This window comes from Pagrus pagrus (assembly GCF_965226575.1).
Source record: "Pagrus pagrus genome assembly, chromosome: 13".
Taxonomy (NCBI): Eukaryota; Metazoa; Chordata; class Actinopteri; order Spariformes; family Sparidae; genus Pagrus; species Pagrus pagrus.
The window spans coordinates 24,512,906-24,536,787 of NC_140197.1; the positions used below are offsets into that span (position 1 = coordinate 24,512,906).

The window sequence follows — 23,882 nt, forward strand, 5'->3', positions numbered from 1 at the left end:
TAAAACTGGAATGGTAGAGCTCATACCTCTGCCGGGCCCAACAGTCCCCTTTACTACTCACTCATAGATACCAGCCACTTAAATACGCCTGAAGTTTTTCATCAAGATTAGTGAATTATTCCCTGAAAAATTAATGAAATATGTCAAAGTGAGAAAAAAATTCCTGGATCTGTCCCTTTTGTCGGATCTGCACCAAATGTAAGTGGGGTCTATTCTGGGCCAAAACCCATCCTCCATCCAAATTTCATTTCATTTGATCATAGTTTTTGTGTAATCCTGCTGACAACCCCACCCAACGAATAAACAGACAAACACAACCTCCTTGGCGGAGGTAATAACACAAACACACAGCTTTCATTTCCTTCAAGCTTCTTTTTATTGAGGTGACAGTTTGGCCTTGATTTACACAGTAATGGTCATTTACAGTGAGAGTTTTACTAAACAAAATCGAGCGTACAGAAGAACAGAAAAAATCCTAAATTTCAGTGTGATCACAAACACAACTGTAATGATCGTTTCTGGTCCTCGTTGCAGAAGGATTCAGTTGGACGGTGCAGAGAAGTCTAACCTGGTGTAACCTGCCTACGCCTCATTCTGGTGCTTTAGCGTCTGATTCGATACATGATACCACTGTTGACAGGGTATCTGCAGATTCATACAACGTGTGAAAAAGTCTTAATTTAGGCTTGTATCTTTTTTTATTATTAATAGTTCATTCTGATGTCAGTCAGCACTCAAAACATCTCACTATTTGTGAAATCTGCAGATACCTTGCCTGAGCCAACAACAACCTGCTGACCTACTCCCTCTACTGGTCATTTTATCTTAATCCCTTTTCTTCACTCCCTCGCCTTCATCATTAGGATGCAGGATGAACACTTTGGGAATAGCTCAGCACAGATGCAATGTGCCTGTATTGTCCCTCACAGACGTGATGCCTGAACGCTCTGAGCTTCATCCAGGCCTTGTTTTCTACTGTTGGTGCACTACAATAAGTGAGTTGGCATCAGTGCACAGGTTTGTATTTTTTAATGAGTCATTCTTTAACGTCTGCTGGTTGTATCAGGGCGGGCAAACTATGAATACACAAACATCTAAACAACCAGTCAGTCACACATACACACGCTCCAGGGACCACGCATGATTAACTATAGTGAATGAAGTGACAATGCTAGGCGTCGAGTGTTTATAGTCCATTTACCAATGAGTACAGTGAGGTGTATACATTTATATAATACATAAGTCGACTCTTTCCTAATAGGCAACAAAGCATATTTGACCCAAGTTTGTTGGCTTGCGCCTAATATGAACTTCGAGTGGTGATTGTCCATTTAACAAACAACACAAACAATCCTGTCGATCACAAACCAACAGTTTCACTCTGCTTGCTCACTCTTCATCACCATTCATCTTCTCACAGCAGTCTTAAAAATATAGTTTTGGCCGAATCTGTACATTTTCATACATCATCATCATCATCAAGTCGTGCCTTTACAGTAATCGCAGTTTTTTACATCTACTGTACATCCGTTCAATGTACAATGTCGCACAGCTCTGCCCATCTGTAATGGAAGAAACCCACAATGTTGAGTTTGGAGGTCTTTTTAGTGCTACAGAGAACAAGGACTGTACTTTCGTTATCCTGAGCGTTCTTAAAAGCTACCTTGAGTGATTTTACTTTCAGTGCTGAGCAGCCCACAGTGAAAGCTTCAGCCCTCACTGTGGGGTCTGCTCATACATTACAGAGTCAGAGGATTTACATTCAAAATACTCCATTCAACTGTTTTTAAATTGTTTCATATAAACCATAGGAATTAAAAACAAAGTCGCTTGACACATTATTCATATATTCACGTATACACTCATTACATCCTACTTGCCATTATTGTGCACCTGCAAATTAAACCGAGACATAAAGGTTATTGGTGGCTGATAAAAGCTCATATTATTGCATGTTACTGCAAAGTGCGCTCATGCTCTACAAATGCATAGCTAATGTGTTAGAAATGTTTCACTTTTTTCCATTTTTTTTGTCACATACACAATAGTGCTTTAGTGTCACGGTGAGTGATGGAAGCTCTAAGCTTTGGTTGCACCACACATCAAATGAAATCTCATCCACCCAGAGGAGGAAATGTCATCAGACTACAGGTAGAATTTTTAAAACTTTCCACTGAAAGCAGCTAAACAAGCAGCAGCAGCGGTGACAGCGTGGTCGGGCTACTGTCCTACAGCATTATGCAAAAATATTCGAGCAGTATGAGTTGGAAGTAAAATATTAGCATTTACACTCTTGTGGTCCTCTGTACATATGTTATTGTGTGTGTGCATGTGTGTTCATATGTATGCTTCTCCACATGGCCATCGGGAGCAGCTGTTTCCTGAAAGATGCTTATTACTGAATATGGAAGGATCGTGAGAAGACTGATTTTTCTGTGATACCGTCGTTGAAGATGTCTGCCGGGTCAGACACACTGTAGCACCGAGCTGTTGGCAGCTGGACCGTAATATACTGTATATGCAACCAGAAGTAAGACAGAAGGGATGAGAACGTGGATAATTTTAGGTCACCCTTTCCCTGGCGAGCTTCATCACCTCAACTTTTGTTTTAATTCTGCAGCACACCGACAGCCTGTTCGCTCTCACACTTAGAGGTACATAATCATCACACTCTCATTTCCCCAATAGCTGAGAAAGTTTAAGGAATCTGAGCATACTGTGATCGGCAAAGCTATCTACTGACACTATGGCGATTCTGAACCACTTACATGTGCCATTCTGTATAGGTAATGCACTGTTATAGGCTGCAATACAACAAATATAAGCGTATATACCTTTTACAATCTGTATATGCATCATGTCAAAGCTTAACATCTCAAAGCTCCATGCTTGTTCTCTCTTCGGTTGGTTGTTTTTAATCATGAACACCAATTTTGTTTCAGTGATCTGGGTTTTGGTCACACTGGTTTTTAAGTTCTCAGATGTACTCACGGCTCAAACCCGAGACGGATTTTGAGCGACTGTGTCAAAAGTGGCTCCATGAGAGATTGTCATCGAAAGGTATATTCTAGATGGCGATAAATCTATACAGTAGGATATTGGTAGCTTTAATCGGTCTCAAAAATGGCTCAGGAAAACAAAATCAATCAATAAAAATCTGAATACTTGAAACTGACGTTCCAACTAGAATTAAACATCCCTTAAAATCCTGTCCCCACCGCGTCTAATCTAAACCCTATCTGAATAAGCTATTATGGTTTCCTCAGGTCAAGCTTGCTCAGATGAGGCACTTCAGTATTTCACCCTGCATTACAGTGTGAGACTTGTTGGCTACTCACGCAACATGGGGCCCGATGTGAACTTTAAACCCTTTACCAAAATACGGACTATGTAGAGCACCGGGCATCGGATCCCATCTCAAGTGGAGAAAGAAACACAAACCAGAATATGAAAAAAAAAGAAAACAAAAGAATTAGAAAACTTAACAACAGGTATCTGTGGTTGTTGTAAGTGCTATTTCCCTCTCCCCAACCCTCAGTCAAACCCCACCCGCTGCCCCAAAAGGTCCTGTGATGCTAGTCGCTCCTGAACTCCTCTTCAATTTCTGGGAGGTTCTTTTTTTCTCTCCTCAGGGTCTCGGTCAGCGGCCTGGCGCTGCTCGGGGACTCCAGGTTCTTGGGCTCATTGGTGCGGTAGCTGCCCTTCTGCTGATACGCATACACGTAGATGCTGTACAGGCCTCCGAAGAGCAGCAGCAGTGCCAGGATGACAATGACTAAAGGATAAAAATAGCACAATCAGAGTTAATCTGCAACACAATGAGGAGAAAGAGAGAAGTGCTCCGAGAAATACTGATGAGGAGCAGGCGCCGTTTGACTGAATTTTTGATGCTACATTATTACATTATATGAGCCATCTGGGGAATTTAGGGCTGATTATATCTATAATAATTAAGTCCAGTCCCGAAAACTTCCTGCCTCTAACTTCCAAGTTTCTAACAGGAAGTCAGTCCAAACTGCGCAAAGTACAGCTACATCAGAAATGACTGAATACTACACTCTGTATTTCTGCAACATCTTTGGGGCTATGTGCTTTAGTATTTAGCATGTATTAGCCCAGAATTTCACCTGCCATTGACATAGAGTACCCAGCACTATTTGCAAAGTATTTGTCTTTTCTTTTTCTGATCAGGAAGGGCCAATTCTGGTTGTTCTTTATGTCTGTTCAGCCGAGGCATCACTGCTCACGCAACCAAGCTTTTTCTTTTTATTCTTTTATGTTCACACCTTTTTTCGCATGCAGCTCAAGGTGCTCTAGAGGAGGGAAGTCAGCGAGGCATAACAATGGTATGAAAAGAAAAGAAGACCGAAGAGCAGCAGTACTGCAACAGCACGGGAGAACAACATGTACACATACCAGATGATAAAAGACAGAAGAACAATTACTGAAAAAAAAATGTCCTGAGGTTGATTTTAATTAACTTATTGGGAGTGCTTGTAGCAGAATACCACATTATCGTTTCCATATTTTTTTTGTTTATAAATATTGTCAAGACTTACAAAAGGCTCTCTCAGGAAGGAGAGTGTTGTCTTGTGGCCTGAGAGGTCTTGAGAGCATAATCTAATAAACTGTGGGACTAGGCGGATCTTTTTGTCCCGGATGGTACCCATTCTGCTGTATTTTTTAATAAGCTGCTGTCTAAGCCTGAGTTTTTAACCGACAGACGATGGTCTGAATGGTAAAAGATAATGTGGTTTTTAAAAGGTCAAGTCAGCATAAAAAATGACTCCTAGAGAGGAAGACCATGACTCTAAGCATCCACAGAACAGCTGCCTGTGAGCTTCGGCACCTACAACCACAGTTATTGTTCAGTAGCTCATGCCGTTGCTTTACAACAAAAGGTAGAGTTAATGTCCCCCCTGCGCTTGCTTGGGTTTCCTGTCACAGTCCAACAAAAGCAGGTCAGGTGAACTGCTGCCTGCAGGTGTGTTTTTGTTTGTCAGTCGCTGCGTTGCTACTGTGTAATGGACTGGCAAAAAGCTGGTGTGTCCTGCACATCGCCTCGTTGTTGTTCTGAAAAAACATAATAAATGTTGCTCCAGGACCATCATTACAACTGACCATCATGTTTGAAATGTCATAGCTTTGCAAAAGGGTGTATTTTAACCCAAGTCACGTTTTGCTAAACTTAACCAAGCAATTTTCGTTACTTAAACCTCACCAAATAGCAACAGAAAACTGAAAAGATGTTATTAATCTAATCCTCTCTGTTGGAGAGGCTTAATAGGAGGCTTTTCTCACATATTTTGAGACTGCCTCAAATTACAAAATAATTGGGAGAGGGTTAAAAAAGACAATACGAGAACCCAATTGAACCACATCAGTTGATTCTAGGCAATCAATCTGTACATGCTCAGAGTTCTTGTGTTAATAGCCGATAAAATGACCCAGAGACTAAAGGACATGAACGGTAAGGAGAACAAGAAACTTGTACTCCGGTATGGCGTCCTTTTAATATGTTGCCGGTCACAAGGTAGAGCCAACTGTGTGTTTTGCTGGGGCCGTGACAATATTTCCACAATTGAAAATTGAAAAGAAATGGAAAATAATAAGCGAACTGTAAAAGTGTAAGTGTAAAAATAATAATCCAGTCACAATGGCTTGCTCCAGATGGAGACTTTGTAGCTTTTTCTTAGGTCGAAATGACAGTCCTGAAACAACACGGCGTTATCAGATACAGTGTTTCCTAACCATTCTGCTAATGCATGCTTTGAAACGCCACAGCCCCTCAGGATCAACTCTCATAAATGGCTATAGAGAATGGATCGATGCTGCTGCAGAGATATACTGCACTGAACGCAGAGCTTAGAGCAGTAAGGAAGCAAAAATGTTATTCAAAGTGCTGTTGTCACGAGATAAATGAAGGAAAAACATATGTCTTCAATGTCCCCAGAATTTGTCCACCGGCACAAATGACGATTATGTTTTATCAACGACATTTAAAACAAGTGGTGTCATTTCTCAGTCGTAACCATTTTATGCTGAGCAATATATCAGACAGGGATGGTGTCTGATAACCAGGGGGGACGATCATTGGGACGTCTGAGTGGTGCACAGATCTTAAATGACATCCTGATGTCCTGCATTAGCATAATACTTCTGAATCTGAATGATCTATTAAGCTGAAGCGTCTACCAATGATGAACAGTAAGCTGGAGTCACACGGACTAAATATAGCTGATCCGGTGGAGGTCTCAGACAGCGACAGGGCAGAGAGTCTCTGCCGCAGTTTAATCCTGAGACTCCAGCCTCTCCTGCTCAGCAGAGGGACCTGCTCTAATTTTTCCCATCATCTGTAATACTGCGCTGCAAAAACTGCTGTTCTGGTCTCAGCACTCAACATGTCCCCTTGTAATAAAGTGCAGAGTTATCGTTGGGATAAAATAGATGAGGAAGTATATTAAATATTGATGTTTCCCAGAAATCCATAGGTAGACAGAGAAAAACTCATTTGTCATACTCAGACTCAGATTCATGTTTTCATTTTGATGTTCTCGTTTCTGTGTTGGCAGTTTTTGATATAATGGCTCCATTGTTTCCTCTCAAAATGACGAATTACATCAAAATGAATGAACATAAAATCCATGATGATATATTTACTATGTTACATTTCCCCAGAAAACAAAACCGGAAAGACGGGGGTCGCAGGTTGGGAAACTAACAAAGCACTGCACAAAACACAAAAGGGTCAAAGCAAACTGGTCCCTTGGTGTCTAAACGGTGGCGGTGGGAATAAAACCCACAGCCACCCACTGATTCTATCAAAATGATAGACGAACAAAAAACATTGGACCCAAAAACCAAAGGTGAAGTGGGACTCTCTGATCAGGGGGGGGGACAAAATGTATGGAAACTGGCCAAAAGAAAGAAATCTCAAACACACTCAACTCAACACTCAACTGATTGCAGCCAGCTGAGGGAGAACATCACAGGTGCACCCAATAGCCTCTGATTACCTGTGAGCTAGATCTTGAGAAATCCCTATTTCTAACTAATGGCATAGGCTTTCATAATGCAAATCATGCAGTATGATTTTGGGGATTGTTTTTTGTCACTAAGTGAATAGAGGCTCATTATAAATATCTATTTCAGGATATTGTATAAAAATAACATTTAAAAGTGACTGATCATTTCTAATATTAGTTCATAAACTGTGTCTTGATCAGAGACAAATAGATCTATTCTACTTTCATTTCACTCATATACTAAAGTAGATTAAAAAAATAATCTGATCTTCCGTATCATGATAATAAAGCATGACTGGCTGTTTATTTTTCTATAAGTACGTTTTGTCCCACATGTAACAAATTTGAGCCTGCAGTCAGACGCTTGAATAAACACTCAAAAGCCCACGTTGGACTCTGACAACCCTGCTCTAATTTAGGATTAGAGGATTTTAGGAAAAAAGGAGAGAGAGTTTCAAACGCCTGATTTGTGTCATCTGGGACGGGAGGGAAATAAAACAGAAATGAGGGAGAGGAGCAGTGCTTCAAAGTCGAACCGCTAAATGTCACATTACTGGTCTCATTTTTGACTGCAGCCATTGAGAAACATTGGCAGTATTGTGAATACACTGCAACGTCTCAAGAGAGAAACATTTAATCTTACCTGTTATCCAAAATAGTCCTAGGTCATCGTGGATATAAAAATACTCTGAAATGAAGAGGTACACAAGTAAGTGGATGAACACAAAGTAATATTTCTCCTTTTATACTGATGCATTATAGGACATATAAACTCACCTATGCCAGTAAACCACGGGTCTACCTCCCATGGTACGTAACCCAGGACAGGAGGGAAGGCGCCACAGTTGGACTCAGAGACGTAGCCTTGTGTCGTCACCGGAGGGTCTGTTTCATTTGGACGGAAGAAGGCCTTTAACGGAGCGTAGACGTTGTATCTCACCCCGGATATGCAGCCGATGAAGCCTGGAGCATTGTGCCTCTGGATGTCATAGTCGATGTCACCAACCTCTGGAAGAGCAGAAACATTAACAAGGTTCCCACATAAAATATTAAATGTATTAATGGTTGTTTATTTAATAGGATCCAAATCATCTGAGCTCTAAACCCCAGTTAGTCCTAATGGGGTCCATATTAAAAACATACATTAAACATAAAATAACAATAATGTACCCATTTTGCAGTGATGCTGTTACTGGCAGCAAATAAATACTTTAGGCTGCATGTTGTCATCAGCAAGTGGGTAATAAAATATTTACCCATCACTCTGCCCATGAACATGGATTTTGGAGAATCAAATCTGGCATCCTCCACCAAGGTTATCTTTTCCACGATAGGCTCCATGTAATCCACCTGAGGGCAAGGCAAGATTTCAAAATAAAGTAAAGGCTATATATTTACAACCAAAGGAAATAGCTAGCCTGTACAAAGGTCACAAAACCCACACTGTGAGCTGAGTTAGGTGCTGGTGGGCAGAAATCATTTCCTCTAGATCCAAGCTAGTTTCCAGTGTTTCCAGTCTTTATGCTCAGCTAAGCTAACTGCCTACAGGCTCCAGCTACACATAGTATGAAGTGGTATCAGTCTTCTTATCTAACACAGCATATTCTCAAAAATGTCAAACCATTCCTCTAGGATGTGTTGAAATGTGTGGATCCCCTTGTTATTTTACGAAAAGTAGGCCCTACATCAGAAGGTTTGTTATTTGCACATTTTATTACCTACTAGTCTATGTTTCTTCGAGACATAATACATTACTTCGGTGAGTTTATACATACATACCACAGAATAAAAAACAACAAACCACAGATCAGAGTTTACACGGTGACAGCAGTGAGAGCATGGACCTGTGTTTTGATGGTCCTGTTGTGTCTGGTTATGTTGATATAGTGGGGGTATCCATCTGCCAGGTTTCGGTGCGTCAGCTGGTACTTGTGTGTTATGAGCCCCAGTTTATACCTCAGATCTACACTTCCTGTGGGGATAAAAGAAATCAATGACATCAACCGCATATACTGTTTTGATACATGCATTACATCATCTCCTGAGGTCATTTTAATGAGATTCTGCAGATCTAATCTGTGGATAAAATAAATCTGCTTCCTTACAAATGTAATTCTGCTTCACAAATTTCTAGATTTCATGTTTCTGAACTTCTCCTACCGTCAGTCTTAAGGATGATGGCGATGTAGTCTTGGACAAAGGAGCTGATGTAGAGCAACACAGCTGGCGTGTGAACTGTGCTGAAGCTGAACTCAATGTCATCCGCCGTGTCGTTGTAGCCGAGGCTGAAGTTGTCGTAGTGCGGGTCGATCCAGTTGGCCCACGCTGCTTCGTCTGATATAGGCTTCTTTCGTATGTTGTATTTCAGCCACGAGCCAATCTCAAAGTAAGCTCCGATGTCTGAGGAAAGATCATTGTGGAATTACAGCAGTGTCAAAGTAAAGCTGCGGATAATGTCAGTTGGCTTTTGAAAAAAGTCTAATGAAAAATGCATGAACTCACCTCGATGGCAGTAGAAGCCATCAAAAGCTGTGTTGTTACAGTCACAAGTGTAGGAAGCGTAGCCCTCTATACACTGGCCGTCGTTTCGACATGGTATGGTAGCATTGAGACACTGTCCTGTACAGTTCCTTCTTATACCCTGTTCCTCATTTACTTTCCCCTCCAGATCAAGAGGAACACCGTTCAACCGTAACCCTCGAAGACACCCCAAGAAAGGTCTCAGGGTGCGGTTGGCTGCACCTAATACAAAGAGTATTTTTATCAGTGCTAATTCATTTTTAGATTAAAAGTTTATATTAAATGTCATGCAAGGTTTAAATACCAAATGTCCAAGTTTACCTCAAGGCACCTACCTACTAGGAGAGGATGTGTAAACTTCATGGTGACGAAGGTCTGACCTGGGAAACGCGTAACAGCCCAAGGCTGATAATCAACTTTGATCCGGGCCAGTTTCACATTAATCTCGGCTTGAACAAAGTGCCACTCGTTGTCATTGAGCGGCACAGGGGACTTCAGTGTCACATTGATGATGCCATCACCGACCATGAATAAAAACACAAGGTTATGGGTGGCTGTGAGAAGAAAGAAGACATAGAAAGGAAAAATTTAAAACTTCCAGTAATTCTTAGAGAAATCTCTAAATTGTATAAGGAGGTAAGTCAACTCACTATTCAGCTCTATTCGTATGAAGTTTCGAAGTTGTTCATCAGAGTTCTCCAAGAAGACGCCGTGGTCTCGATAGGTTTTGAAGTGGAAGGAGATGTCAGCACTGGAGCCAGGCGTGAAGGTGGGGAAGGTGATGTAGGTGGGCTTGACGAAGGCGATGGTGTTCCAGATGTTTCCTGTGGAAAACATCAAAATATAAAGTATATATATAAAGAAGAACAGCTCTCATCCCTCCAACATCAATGAACGGTGTGATATTTAAGCTCACTGTCGCCGTGGCAACGAAGGGGCCCAACGGTGAACTGTGCCTCTGAGCCGGTCCTGTTGGTGTCCCCGACCACCACCCTCCTCACAGGCAGATGGTCTCTGAAGTCCAAGTAGCCCTTATCTGAGTACCTGAAAAGCCAGAGTGAGGATGCTCAGACTTCATCGTCATTGTGACAGATACAGACTAAACCTGCTCGCTGTATTCTTCTCTCACCATTGTCGATAGTCAGCATCGCAGTTGCATTGAAACTTGGGATCGGTGCAGGTTTGGTTGATGGCGCAGCCGCACTTTTGGACCTCTCTGAATGTTCCACCCCAGTAATAGTGACTCACATTGTCACGACCAATCCAGTAACCAAAAGGTCTTCCATCTGTTTTAAAAAAGAAATGGTACATTTAAACGCACAGTATCTAATATCTGCCGCTACGGGTAAAGATTTTATTGCGGATCGGGATAAAAACACTCAGGACAAGTTGATCGTAAGTGATTTTCAGTATGTTTTAGTGATATTTCTCTGGATTTAAACATTGTTGGAAACATTTGGGATAATGCAAGTGCACAATTCAACAAAATATATAACAAAGCTGTAGTCGTTTTTAGACATTTTAACGCGGAAATGTTAGGTATGATATCTTTCAATTGTTTTCCATTAACACACTGCTAATTTAATGAACTACCTTATCCTACTTACTGGGTGTGTTGAGAAGACGGGACTTGTAGCAGGAGTAGTCGATCCACTGCTCACAGTACATGGAAGTGTTGGCGAGAGCAGTGACTTCATCCCAGGAGGCGTTCCAGTAGTTGACATTTCCTATATACGGCCGGTCTATTGAACTCCCAGTCACCTTGGTACCATCCACTCGGTCATGCAAAATCACTGTCCAAGCTTTGTATGCTGTGAAGAGGCATGACAGATATGGGTCACTGTGATTAATATTAAAAAAGGTGAGAGACGGGAGTACTAGTTCAAACACACACATGCAGGCACAGACAAAAACAGCTTGCCCAGGCTTGTTTTATAAACCCTTTAATTTCACACGGGACTTCAGCACATTTCTCATTACAGGAACATAATAACCTGACGTTTCTCTGTCTAACTTTTCATTAACAGCCTGCAGAGAATCAAAATAATACCGAACATGTTGCTGATGAAGCCGTTTTTTATCCATGACAGTGATTACTTACACTTCATTTTGCAGTACACTTCGAATGGCTTCAGCGGTCCACTGAGATCAGGATCGATGGTGTAGTTTCCAGACCAATACTTTCCACTGAGTCTGTACGCCTCACACGATTCTTTATAAACCGCTGTTCGAGAGGCGAGATGATTCATTTGTTATTGTGAGGAAGATATCTAGAGTGGGCCAAGTGTTATTAACTGTAAAGAAACATCTATTAAGGTGATGAGAAGCACTTACACATGTGACACACTTCTCCTTTATAGCCTGTGTTCTCACACAGACAGATAAAGTCATCCCACGACTGGATGCATCTGCCTTCGTGTTCACATGGATTTGGAGTACATCTGTACACAAAAGATATTCTTATACTGAGTATTTTGATGTGACAAAGTGAGGCTGATGCAAGTGTGTAATTCTCTATTTTCTCTGTGTTATCTGTTTCTTGTTTAGAGCCCTTAGGTAAGGTTTAACGAGGTAATGTTTTACGAGGTGATGAATGCCATCAGCCGTTCAGAAGATGTCACTCTAAGGACTTACAATTCAAAACTAGATTCTTTATTAATATCTTGAATATGATCACGACACTCCACCATAAAAGAGCCAAGATGATCAAGAGATAATGAATCCTAATAAGAATGTGTGTATCTTTCAAGGACTATGACTATAATTGGTCACTTTATCGACTCAAATGACTTGAGAAGATCGTTTTGAAGTGCTATAAATGTGTGTTGGTATGAAAGAAATTATATGTGGATGCTTTCTGCCACATATTGTAAACAAGAAGATACTTCTTACCTGTCAGTGATGCCACATGTGCCCAACAACAGCTCAGCATAGCGCCCCCACTGTCGCTGCAGAATAATGTCGATATCAAGCTGTTCATTGTCTATGAATATATGCTGCATGCAACCATGGAAGCGGTTCAGCTTGGTCTCACACTTCCGAATTGTGTTATTGGTTTTCGGACAGCCTGCGAAGGAGGATGCAAATGCGTGAGTTGAACAGTCCAAAGTTGTTCGAGGAGTTGTTTTTCAGGTTTCCGTTTTAAATCATCTGCTCACCTCCAAAAAAGTAGCGGTCTCCAGTCCGAATTGTGAAAGGGTTAGTGATCTTCAGCGGGGACCCCTCCTCCTCATCAATTGTGAGTGTCAGCAGGTTGTCTCTGGCTGCCAAGTCCACTGAATGCCAGTAACCGTCATTTAGCCTGTATCCTACAGATTGGAGAGATGCCTGTTATGCAATGTTACTACAATCAGATACAGCGCAGAGATCACATGCACAATGCATCCAGAATTGACAGTCAGGTAAACCCTGACCCCAAAACAGGGATTGTCCAATGATAGCTTAGCAACCGCAACTGGGTGCAGCAGGTCGTCAAGCTTTGGATTTCAATACGTGGCGAAGCAGCAAGGAACATAGAGCATGGAGTCCTAAAACCCGGAAGAAAGTGGCTAAATGAGAGTTAATCAATCCGTCATACATGACAAGGCTAAAAAATGCATAAAGCCCACCTGCAGCAAACTGGAGTTTCTTCTTGCCAGGCTGGAATATAGTGACGTTGATCTGTCCCTCGCTCAGGCCCAGCTCAAGGGCGCCCAGGTCGTCAGCAAATCGTGTGAACATCAGCAGCCCCGTGTAGTCCCACGAGCGGAACTTGAACTTGACAAACATACGAGGCCTCCTGAAGAAGCCGGGGACCTGCAGGTAGTTGTTGGGCCCAGCGAAAGTCATCGGTTTGAGCAGAATGTCCCTGCAGGCATAATGCATCTTTTTCTGTGGGGCGAGAGACAAATAAGACCTTGTCAGTGACTGTGAAAACAGACACAGCGATGTCATTACTGATAAGCCGTGTAATGGTCTGTGTGATGCCCCACCTTTCGCGGGATGCGGATTTCAGGCTCTTCTCGCTGAGCCTTGTTGATGATGTTGATGCCATTGATGAAGACGTTTTCAAGGCAGCCCCGGAAATTTGGTGTGGTGGGCAGGTGAGGCAAATTTTGCTCTATGACACCTCCTACATAAAACTAGGAGAGAGAGATTAATGCGCTCAGTCATCGTCGTTTACCAGGAAATTAATTCACATTGTAAATAAACACAAAAGTAAGACTTGAGCATTCAAATTAGCTCATTAGCTGGCTTGTAGTGAATTAAAGAGCTTACAAGTTGCCCTCAAGTTGCAATTAAAATGCATTTAGAAGTCTCTCCCAAAGAAACATTCAGTAAATGTACTCAGCACGCAGCTCATTGATCATTTCCTTTGATTATCTGAGCTGTCGGTTTGTATGTGATATTACTGTAATTACACACACGTGGATATGACCCGTACCTGCGTATCCAGATCCAGATGTGTGAACTCTCCCTTGCAGATGCCTGTCACAGTCTGACTGTCCACTGTGAAGTTCACCTGTCGCCCAAAGCGCTTGATGGTGACATAGTGCCAGTGTAGATTATCAAGAAGGCTGCCAGCAGTCAGAGTGATTCGACCATCAACTTTGTGTATTATACTGCTTCCTGAAAACAGAGGGAAAGAACAGGAGGAAATATAACTTAATATAAATGCTCAGAGGGAATATGCTGAATTTTTATGCGATACAGAGATCTCCCCCTCAGACAACTTGCTTTATTTCAGGATTGAGAAGAGCCTGCTTCATTCTGAGATTGATGCCGCTGTCAATATTTTCTCTACAACAGGATCCCTTCCACAAATTTCATCTTTATGTCTTCCCCTGTGGTCCTGTCTTTAAAATAAAGGTATGTCCAAAATATTCTCAGCTTTATTTATCCAACAAACAATTTCTTCAGCTGTACCTAGGCTGATGTGCAGGTAAAGACGGCCTCTCTTGAGCTCCAGGGTGAAGATATCTCCTTGAATCCCCTCACTGTGTAGCAGCAGGCCGTCCTGCTCCAGAGTCTTGAAGTTTATGGCAATGTGGTCCTGAAGTGTACGGGATCTCTTTTCTGGGTACATGTAGACCACTGAGTCATCCCCGTTGTACTGTAGCACGTAGGAATCTGGAGAGAACATTTTTAAAATGGATTCACTTTTTCCAGAAATCATTTCAGAGGATTTAAGACATTGTTCAAACTTTAGGTGAGGTGTTCATGCGGTTATACAGTCTTATGTAGCACTTAGGTGAGGTTTTAAGGATTATATGAGTAAACGATATGTAGCACATCTCCTTTAGCTCTTCAAATGTGTTGGCATTCGCTCTGATCTGAGTATGAATCAGGTGATACCGAGCTTAGTCTTTTATTAACTAAGAACATGTTGTAGCATATCTGGCACTTACATTTACTGGCATATTACCAAATATGATTAAGCACCCAGATTGTAAAAAGTCCCTGGATGTGAATCAGAGGCAGAAAATCCCTGTGGAGCATCATCCATCAGTTATTTTTACCATAAGAGCAACCAAACAGCTCCAGCCTCACGCCGATCTTCCCTCCATTCTCTGTGTTCCACGCCAGAGGAAGCAGACGGATGTGTTTGGCAGTAAAGGCGTAATGGAAGACATTCCTCTTCACCTGATAATAATTCCAGTTCCCAGGCAGCGTCTGCAAACAGATTACACCGAGTAAGCGGGGGGAGAGTTATTGAGTCACTGCAATGCTGTTAACGCCTTATTAAGGGACTGAAGATGAACTGATGATGAGATTAGCTTTGTCAGTATTGAGAGAGATAATATGCTGTGCTGTCTTTGTTTCTCTGGCAGTGACAATGAGATATAATGGAACACCCAGTGACTGGAGAATCGGCTGTAAAGATTACGTTTGATTAGTTAATCCTCGCCTCATCCCTGTTATGGCCCTCAGCCCCCCCCCCAAAACATCATGGATCGTTGACACCTACGGAGTTTCCTCCTTTCATGATGTACGGCGTCCAGGAGTCCGGTCGGTCTCCATACAGCAGGGTGTACTTGGAGACCCAGTCATATGAATTGAAGGTGCCCTGGGTGGCGATGGCCTGCAGCCGATACTTCCTGCCCAGGTCTACCTGCAGCCATGGCTGTTTGTCCCTGGGAGACGGGGACCAACCGCTGCTGCCTGAGGGGGAGAGAGAGGATTTGGAAGTTGACAGACACAGTTTGACAGAGATTGAACCATGACCAAAGTAATTGTGACATCAACTGAACCTGTAATTTATGGCAATGTTTATTAAATTCCAATCAAATTTGCGGTGGGAATACTAATGAGCAGGTGCTGTTTTGTCTGGACATGCTAATTAGCAAGGGAGTTAGAAGATTGCCCAACTAAATTTACATGGTTATAATTGCTCCCTCAATTATGTAGTCTGAGGTCCTGATTTTAAAGAGTTTAAGGGCTCACCAAATCTGGCACACAGACACTGCTAGGGCCGGGTATCTAACTTTGATACTTTCAGAGCATGGGCCGAACTTCCCTCGATTATATCGAGTATCGAAAATTATCTTGTCATTTGATACGAAATTTCAGTACCTAAGGAGTTAATCTTATCAGTTTCAGTGAGCCAATAAGCATGCAGCATGCTTGATGTGTCAAGATCTAATAGTGCTGGTGATTGGCTGGTTCGAGGCATGCAGGAAAAACACTATGGGGAATGTAACCTTTTGTTAAAACGGATTTCCTAAAATTGGTCAAGGTAGTCAAGGTATCAGTAATGACTCAGATGTAACTATTAACTTAAATGTGACTGAGAACCTAAATAGACCAGAATCTATATTAATGTTGTTATGCTTCTGCTTCTCGTGCCATGATAAGTTACTTACCATACAATTTGGCAAAATTGGCTGAGTAAAGAAAGTTATATCTGGAGGAGGCCAGGAAGGAGGAGGCATAGAGCCCGGAGACCAGCGGATCAACACATTCATCTGCAGAGATGATAACAAAAACACCAAGGTCAGGAGTTATTCAGAAGGACTTCTTCTCACACATCACATTCAGAATAATACAGTTCTGAGCAACACAACAAAAGACCGTCACAGCTGCACAGCCTGATAAGAGAAGACCATTACGAGTTTAATTAGAGGCTGGTGCATGCTCCATTAGACATAAAACAAAAATGTTGCTGGATCAATTCAATTAAATCCAAAGCGTAGCACAAACACATTAAGTCTTTCTGCCGGTAAAGGTATACAAATAGCGAGGTCACACATTCATAATCCACAGTCCCTAAATATCCTCCTCATAATGTGCTGGACCAAGGTTTATAAATCTAAAACTGTCCTGATATCTGAGAGCGCATCATCTTTGCATCTAAATTTCTTCACAAGTTGAGTGGAACTAGTTGTCAAAAGGTACTGATGACGCACTTTCTCTGAGATCAACTGCTTTGAATGCCGTGCAGTTACACAACACCGCCTTCATATTTCAAGAGATCAAAAATGGATCTGGTCTTGTGTTGTTCACTGTTGCCAAGACGGAATAAAAGCGATGCAGCATCGCACTTATATCTTCGTGGGTGGGTGCGCCTGTTGGTGCTTGCATGTCTTTAGATTTCTGTGTAATTCCTTCAAAGTAAATGCAATTTCATGGGCAGGAAAGTCGGAGTGATTGTGCTTGGGGGTTATGAGACTGATAGGGCCGTCACCCATCTGCTCAGGCTTGCTCTCCAGCCCACGGCTATTAAAACTGACCATAATTCTACCTAATCTTGCTTGTGTCACTGCTGAGGATAAATGCATGATGCCCTCACCTCGAGCTGCGAGAGAAACACTGTCTCATTTTAAGTGCCAAAGTATGCCTTTTAATATCCCCAGGAGATTTAATATAGATAGGCTCAAAATATAGATGGATCTTGTTTTATTTGAAAAGGAGGGTATTCAGATAGAAACAAATAAGGATGTTTACTCTGGGTGTGCACAGGACCCAATAAAATAAAAGTAAGGTCCAACCTGACCTTCCTCTTCCTCCTCCCTCATATCAGTGAAACTATCTCTAAACATTTGGAGTTGTTTTCTGGTAAACAGGGGTCCTGGCATTGTAATCCCTGTTCTTACAGTCACAGAGGTCACAGAGCAGGGAAGAAAAGGCTGGAAACATTAGCAGAATTAGTATGCAGGCTGCAGATGGAGCAAGACGAGGAGAGTGCTGCATAACAATCAAATCTAAATAACTTTTCGAGTGCTCACATCGAGAAGCATTCATCCACTGCCTTTCACTTCCTTAAATGACACATGAAACACACACAAGCCATTACACAGCGCGGATTTACCATTTTCTCCCTCAGTTAGTCACAGGAGCGTGAGATGTGTCACCTTTCATGCAAGGACACACTGTACACTCAGGTGGAGGGAGCGTGCTGAGCAAGGGAAACGTGACCTTGACTTTCTGCCTCTGTCGGCCTCCCTGAAAGCCTTTCTCACTCTTCCAGTTATCATACAGAAATCCCTCCTATGCTGCAGATGATCAATACACATCCCTGATGAGTCACTCCATTACTAAACTGTAGAGCCATTTCAAGCGATCCACTGGTCGAATGGCTATTCAAGGCAAAAATATTTAGCAGCTTTGTGCAGCAGTTTCACAGGCAACTTCAACTTCATTTGCAGCTAATGGCTTAATGTATATTGATTTGTTTTAATCCCTCTCTAAGTAGTTAAAGGAAAGGAATTTGACTTTAAATTTGGAGAGCAGCTCCGTCCCAGACTACAGCAGGTTAACCCAGGCCACTCTGACTGTCACGCACCCTACACCCCCACCTATTCAATGTCTTGCTTCATTTCCCTGACTCTGAGTCCACGCTCTTTATCTCCATCCCAGCTCAGAAAAGCATCCACTCTTCCCTGCTCTCTTGCACAGCATCCCATTACCTCATCCTCTCCCTAATCATCATCTTGCTATTTTTTACTTCTCTACCTCTCTCTCCCCAAGTGGGCGTCGTCATGTTGCAGTAGCTAAAGTGTAAGGCTGCGCAGAGCATCCAGTCACCAGGTTTTCACCCGTCTCCCTGTGATCTTGCATCCCCTCCCTTCTCTGCACCACACAGAGTAGTCTCTTCTCCGTTTATCATTGCAGTGCTGTGGGGAATGGTGTGGCTGCGTAGAGCTCTAGCACCACGCTTGCTGAATCATCAGTCTGCTGTAAGAGTAGGCTGCTCTGTCTGGACTGACACATCATTAATGCTGGTTACATACAGTATGCAGAGAGGCGCCTCCTCTCGCTGTCACTCGCCAGTGATGCGTGGCAGCTGAGGATTCAGTGTGCAGCTGAATGTAGATGTCCACCAATATTATATCTTAAAACACTGCAAGGGAATAAAGGGGTTGCATGGCATGTTCAGCTAGGAACAGGGGTTTTAATAAATCATTCATACCCAGGCAGGCATCACAGCGGGTGGTGTCTGACTTCAGCCAGGGATAAAAAAAAATAAAAAAACAGTGCAGCACCTCAGGATCACATTCAGATTGAAATTCAGATCTCAAACAGCTTCATTGTGTTTCAGCTATGTTGACATACAGAACAAAATGTTCCTCTTTCGTAATATCAGTTCCCCTCACGTGGGCCGAAGACTCAGTCTCCAGATGTTGGAATCCACAAAGCATGCAGAATCCTCCAATCCAAACACATAGACTGTACAGGGCCTCAGCTCCTCCCGGAGCAGGGTCACTGTGCTCTGGGATCCGAGGCTCTTTTAATCAGGCACACTTCCTCTGTGCACTTCAAAACAGCAGCAATACAGTCGGCCTGCAATAAAGCACAATCAGGATCCGCTACAAGCCGAGCCCACAGGCACTCACTCACTGGTTAGCATTCAGTGATCCAGTGAGGATTACAAGCTTCCACTCAATTCTCTCCTGTTCATTCACTTTTTTAATTCTCTTACCACCACGGCAAGGCAGCACCATTCCCTCAGCAGCAAACCACGAGTGAGAGCTTCTAGTAATCAGCAGCAGCTGCAGCGTGATATAAAACAAACCGTTTTTCATCATGAAAAACTTTATGTATCTTCAAAATAATTACTCGATGTCAGACAGGAACATTTCCTCCCTATATTATCTTAACAGAGAAAGCTCGGAGAGGTGCATAAAGTGGATTTACTTACACTAACACCCAGTGCTGATAGTGTAAACATGGATATACTCTTGTTTTATACAGAATTAGGTTATATGCTATGCTTGAAGGTGCACTATGGAGTTTTGAGAAAAAAATTCAAACTCAGAAAGTTAATACTTAAGAAAATAATACAAACTGGATGAATATTTCACAAGCTGTCCTCAAGGTAAACAAGGCCCCCAGTGAACAATTTTCCCTAAAACGACAGAGTGCACCTTTAATCCTCAGAAATAAATAACCAACAGTAGAATTTGAGATTCCTAATCATCCAGAAGTCCCCTGATCTCCCATTCATATCAAAACTAATGAGTCATGCAGTGCGCTGTATGGGGTTAATAAACAGTGAGGACCCTCTGAGGTCATCCTGGCACTGACATCACGCATAACGCGTATTAGTATGCATACGAGCTCTGTAAGAGAGATGGCACATTTTCTCTAAACCAATTTTAGCCCCCACCTCTGCCCAAACTAAACCCAGCACATGACCGCCTCATTGATCCTGCAGTAATGGTTTCCCTGCCAGGTGCTTTCGCCGCCCGTCGTGTGCAGCCTGCAGGGCTTCACGGACAGGTGATGGCAACACAGGCTTCCCAAAAAAAAAAAGTACTGCAGTGGGCTGGTCCCGCTCAGGACGCTGAGCCCTGCTCGCCCCACCGCCACTTTATCAAGCGGGATTCTCGGCAACAACAACACACATTACCAAAGCGATTTGGAGGACGATTACAGAAAGAAGTGAATATAGACTCTCGAGCGGCGTCGTGCTTTGCAAAGAAGTGGAGAGTTGAACGCACACGGTGCAGAAACTTGCGTGCCGGCTGAGAGGAGGCAAAGCACTGCAATGCAGACAGTTGAGCGCGGTGGGGATCGCCGTGCGCACCTTCTGCAGGACCGACGCCGCGTGCTTCTCCTTCTTTTATACTTTTCTGTCTGTGTGATCCCACAAAACAATGCCTCACTGAAAATTACAATAGCCGAGACTAGCAGTGAAATGTAATGGTCCGTGACTGGTTTTATCGTTGCCCTTCAAAGACACCCAACACCCCAGGCTACATTTGGCCCTCAAGTGGTATTTTCCACTTATCGTCACCGATTATCCTGCAACTTTTCTCTCAAGCAAAACAATATGCAGATAAGGCATGTAAACACACTTTGACATATTTTCACATCACCCTAGCAGCCGATAATAGATGAACAATTGCTGTTTCACAAGACTTACGTGATGAGCAATGTTGAAAACCCAAAAATAAGAGGCATATGCTCAGTATTTTGCAAGTCATCCTTCACTTAGGACACGTTTCCCCGCATAGGCTATGTTAATTGGATCGTAGATTGTTCTGCAGCATCCTCTCAACCCCCTTTAGCCCAACTTTAACTAGCGCAGCTCCAACTCCTCTTCCCGGGATCTCGGGTAGCCTCTACCGCAGCGGGGACGCGCATCGGATGCTGGTGATGATGCTGCGCTTCGCCGAGAGCGCGCACTTCTTCTTTAATATCCTTTTTAAAAAATGTTTTTATTCACATGGCCGGCGTGTAAATGCTGTGGCTCCTGTGTTATAACTGTCGAGATATTTGCAAACGTGCTTTACTAGCGGAGAGGTGGCGGGCCGGGTCGGAGTGGGATTGTGATGGTCCCTCTGCAGGATGCGGAGGAGGGGAAAAACTTTTTCAGTCCGCTGCAGATCGGTTGTATTTCCCCAAGACACTTAAAAGAAAAGGATGTTGTCTTCCAATTTCCACACGAGTCTTCTGGAGCTGGTCAGAAACAGTAACTTTCCATCTGAGCTGTGGATTATATCACAAATGCACTAAATATTCCTCTTCTCTTCTCTCCTGGCATCTCCTTTGGCACCCTTTTCTTGGCTGCCAGCTTCAGGAGTGAGGAGATGGTTAAGTAGCCTTTCTCTCCAGGAACGCAGATCTGCATCTGAACTCCCCCCAAAAGAGGAAGTCCTGTCTTGTATCAGCAGCAGAACCACAGAGAATGATGATGACAGCACAGAAAACCAGCAGGCTGCACTGTTCTGCCTGTCTGACCTTGTGCAGGTACTCAGTTCATGCCAGTGCATTCACAAACATGCCCAGAGCAGAACAGGTTACAGGATGATGATGCCAGCTGTGCCTGAATTCAGACCCATCCCTGCACAAACACACACACACACAGAGACACACAGGGAAGATGGGGGAGGGACGAGACTGAGGCAGAGGGGGATTTGCAGCAATGGGTGGCACATTGACCACAAAATAAAAAGGCTTTGGGATTAAGAAGTGGGTTTATGGGACGGCTGTGTGTCAGTGATGATGCGAGAGATTGAATGCCCGGGCCAGCGTGGGATTTACCGTGTTTTCAATCAAATCAGATTGTCAGATTGTAAGCTCCCTGACGCTGTTTTTCCCCCCTGAAATACCATAAGAGTATAGAATTATATCTGCGGAGAGAAGACAATGGGGAATGGCATGGGAGAGAGTAAAGTAGGACATCAAATCAGCAGGGGAAACTGGACACAGATGCGGCCCAGGCACCGCAGGAATAGATTTGGTGAGGTAATTTATCTCAATCACAGTGGAAATCAATTTATTCCTCAAGTGTGTTGGAAACTAGTGTGCAGTCGTCCATATTATTCCACAGATAAAGCCACTCAAACAAGGTGCAAGTGCATTTTTAAGCGTCCCACAGCTTGTATCAAGTTTATCACACATTAATTTGACATATTTTAAAGGTACAACAGCAAGAAAGATATGACTACCACACAACACAAAACAAACATTATCTCCTCATAGCTGCTGTCCTGCTGTCTTCAGATAACATGTGCAGCACACACAAACACAAGCACAGCCTCTCCCACACACATATGAACCTGGCTTATGGATGTGAGCGTTGTGGCTAGGCGGCTGAATTACCATCTGTTTCCCCCATTGACCTTTTACATCTGACCTTATGGTAACCATAGAGACCAGATCCGGCCAGATGTATTAGGTTTTGATTGGGGTTTAAGTAATCATCTCAGGCTTGATAAACTGATTAACAAGAGACAGAATTCCCAGCAAAATATTATTCGCTTAACCTCATCCGCACAGTGTTTACTGCAAAATGTGACCAAAATATGTCCAATCGGTCCTCTTATTTTTCTTCAGTGAATAGTTTTGTAAATGATGAGAACTGATTCCACTTATTCACAATGAAGGCTGACTTGTTTCAAAGTAAGACAAAACTTAAATGTCTCTAAAATATCTTTTAACAAAGGCAGAAAAACTCAGTGAAATCACTTCATATTCATCTGTCACTTCACATCACTTAAGTAGCAATCAAAGGGAAATGTGAATCATAAGAGAAATCAACATTTTCTGCAAAATATGACTCAATTTGTACTAGAATTGCATTTTGCAGGCACAGCAGCAGTTTGAGAGTCCGAACCACAACTCACCACTAGATGTCAGGTAAAGCCCAGACTTGGATTTCCCCCACATGACGTCAGCTTGCATGATTTGACTGATCCGCTGGTGTCCAACTCTCTCCCACAACCTATTCATCACTTAACTTTATTCTGCAGGTCTTAAGGGATGATTCATGCTGCCACAACTCATAAAATCTGTACATAAATTATAAATGAATGAGCAAATGATCTCTGGGTTAATAAAGTTGGTCTGACGGGACAATATGCCAGATAGTAATTGAAGACAAAACGCACATACTGAAAAAGGTCACCCTCTCCAATCTCTTTTTAAATTACACATGCACAAACAAGCTCACAGGTTGAGACCCATGATGGCTTTGTTTCTCACAGGGATGTTTTTTTTTTTTTTTTGGATCAGATTGTACTTTGGTCTGCCTCCATTAGCATCGTGTGTATTTTCCATAGGGGTGCCACTTTACACTGCATAGGACATGTTGTGAGGGTACGATCATGAAACCACACATGGAATCGCGCACGTTCTCACACATAGACAATCACGACCGCGGGGACACAAACAAACTCCTACTTACGAACAGAGGTCATGTCACAAGTCACGCCCAGATGTTTCCAAGAGATAATGTTGCTGATCTGTTATCATGGTTGAGTGCTACTTGTCATGAAGATGGATGAAGGAGTCGGCAAAGTTGGAGAGATGAGCACTGGCTTTATTTATGTGTATCTGATATGTCCAACACAAAACAGTCCTGAGGAGTGCTGACGACGGCTGGTTTGAAAATGTGTGTCAGAAACTCGGGAA

At 42.8% G+C, this 23,882-nt stretch overlaps 1 protein-coding gene across 1 annotated transcript; it reads right to left on the bottom strand.

Moving 5' to 3' along the window:
• Positions 1 to 362: 362 nt before the first annotated feature.
• cntnap1 (contactin associated protein 1) lies at positions 363 to 21,679 on the bottom strand. The gene is made up of 24 exons (XM_084371441.1): positions 20,890 to 21,679; positions 16,388 to 16,489; positions 15,493 to 15,686; positions 15,044 to 15,197; positions 14,451 to 14,654; positions 13,969 to 14,153; positions 13,517 to 13,666; positions 13,154 to 13,415; positions 12,704 to 12,853; positions 12,438 to 12,612; positions 11,880 to 11,986; positions 11,647 to 11,769; positions 11,153 to 11,356; positions 10,675 to 10,831; positions 10,462 to 10,589; positions 10,196 to 10,369; positions 9,881 to 10,099; positions 9,528 to 9,767; positions 9,186 to 9,425; positions 8,870 to 8,997; positions 8,282 to 8,375; positions 7,803 to 8,033; positions 7,669 to 7,713; positions 363 to 3,775 (listed from the first exon to the last, which is right to left on the bottom strand). Exons 1-24 carry the CDS (start codon positions 20,948 to 20,950, stop codon positions 3,576 to 3,578), a joined length of 3,927 nt encoding a protein of 1,308 aa, XP_084227567.1. The 5' UTR covers positions 20,951 to 21,679; the 3' UTR covers positions 363 to 3,575.
• Between the last annotated feature and the right edge of the window lie 2,203 nt (positions 21,680 to 23,882).

Coding starts and splice junctions, on each gene's coding strand:
- cntnap1 (XM_084371441.1), bottom strand. CDS start 20,950: ATGACTTGCAAAATACTGAGCATATGCCTCTTATTTTTGGGTTTTCAA. Junction 9,426..9,527: donor TGGCTTCTACTGCCATCGAG/GTGAGTTCATGC, acceptor ATCTTTCCTCAG/ACATCGGAGCTTACTTTGAG. Junction 7,714..7,802: donor CCCGTGGTTTACTGGCATAG/GTGAGTTTATAT, acceptor TCTTCATTTCAG/AGTATTTTTATATCCACGAT.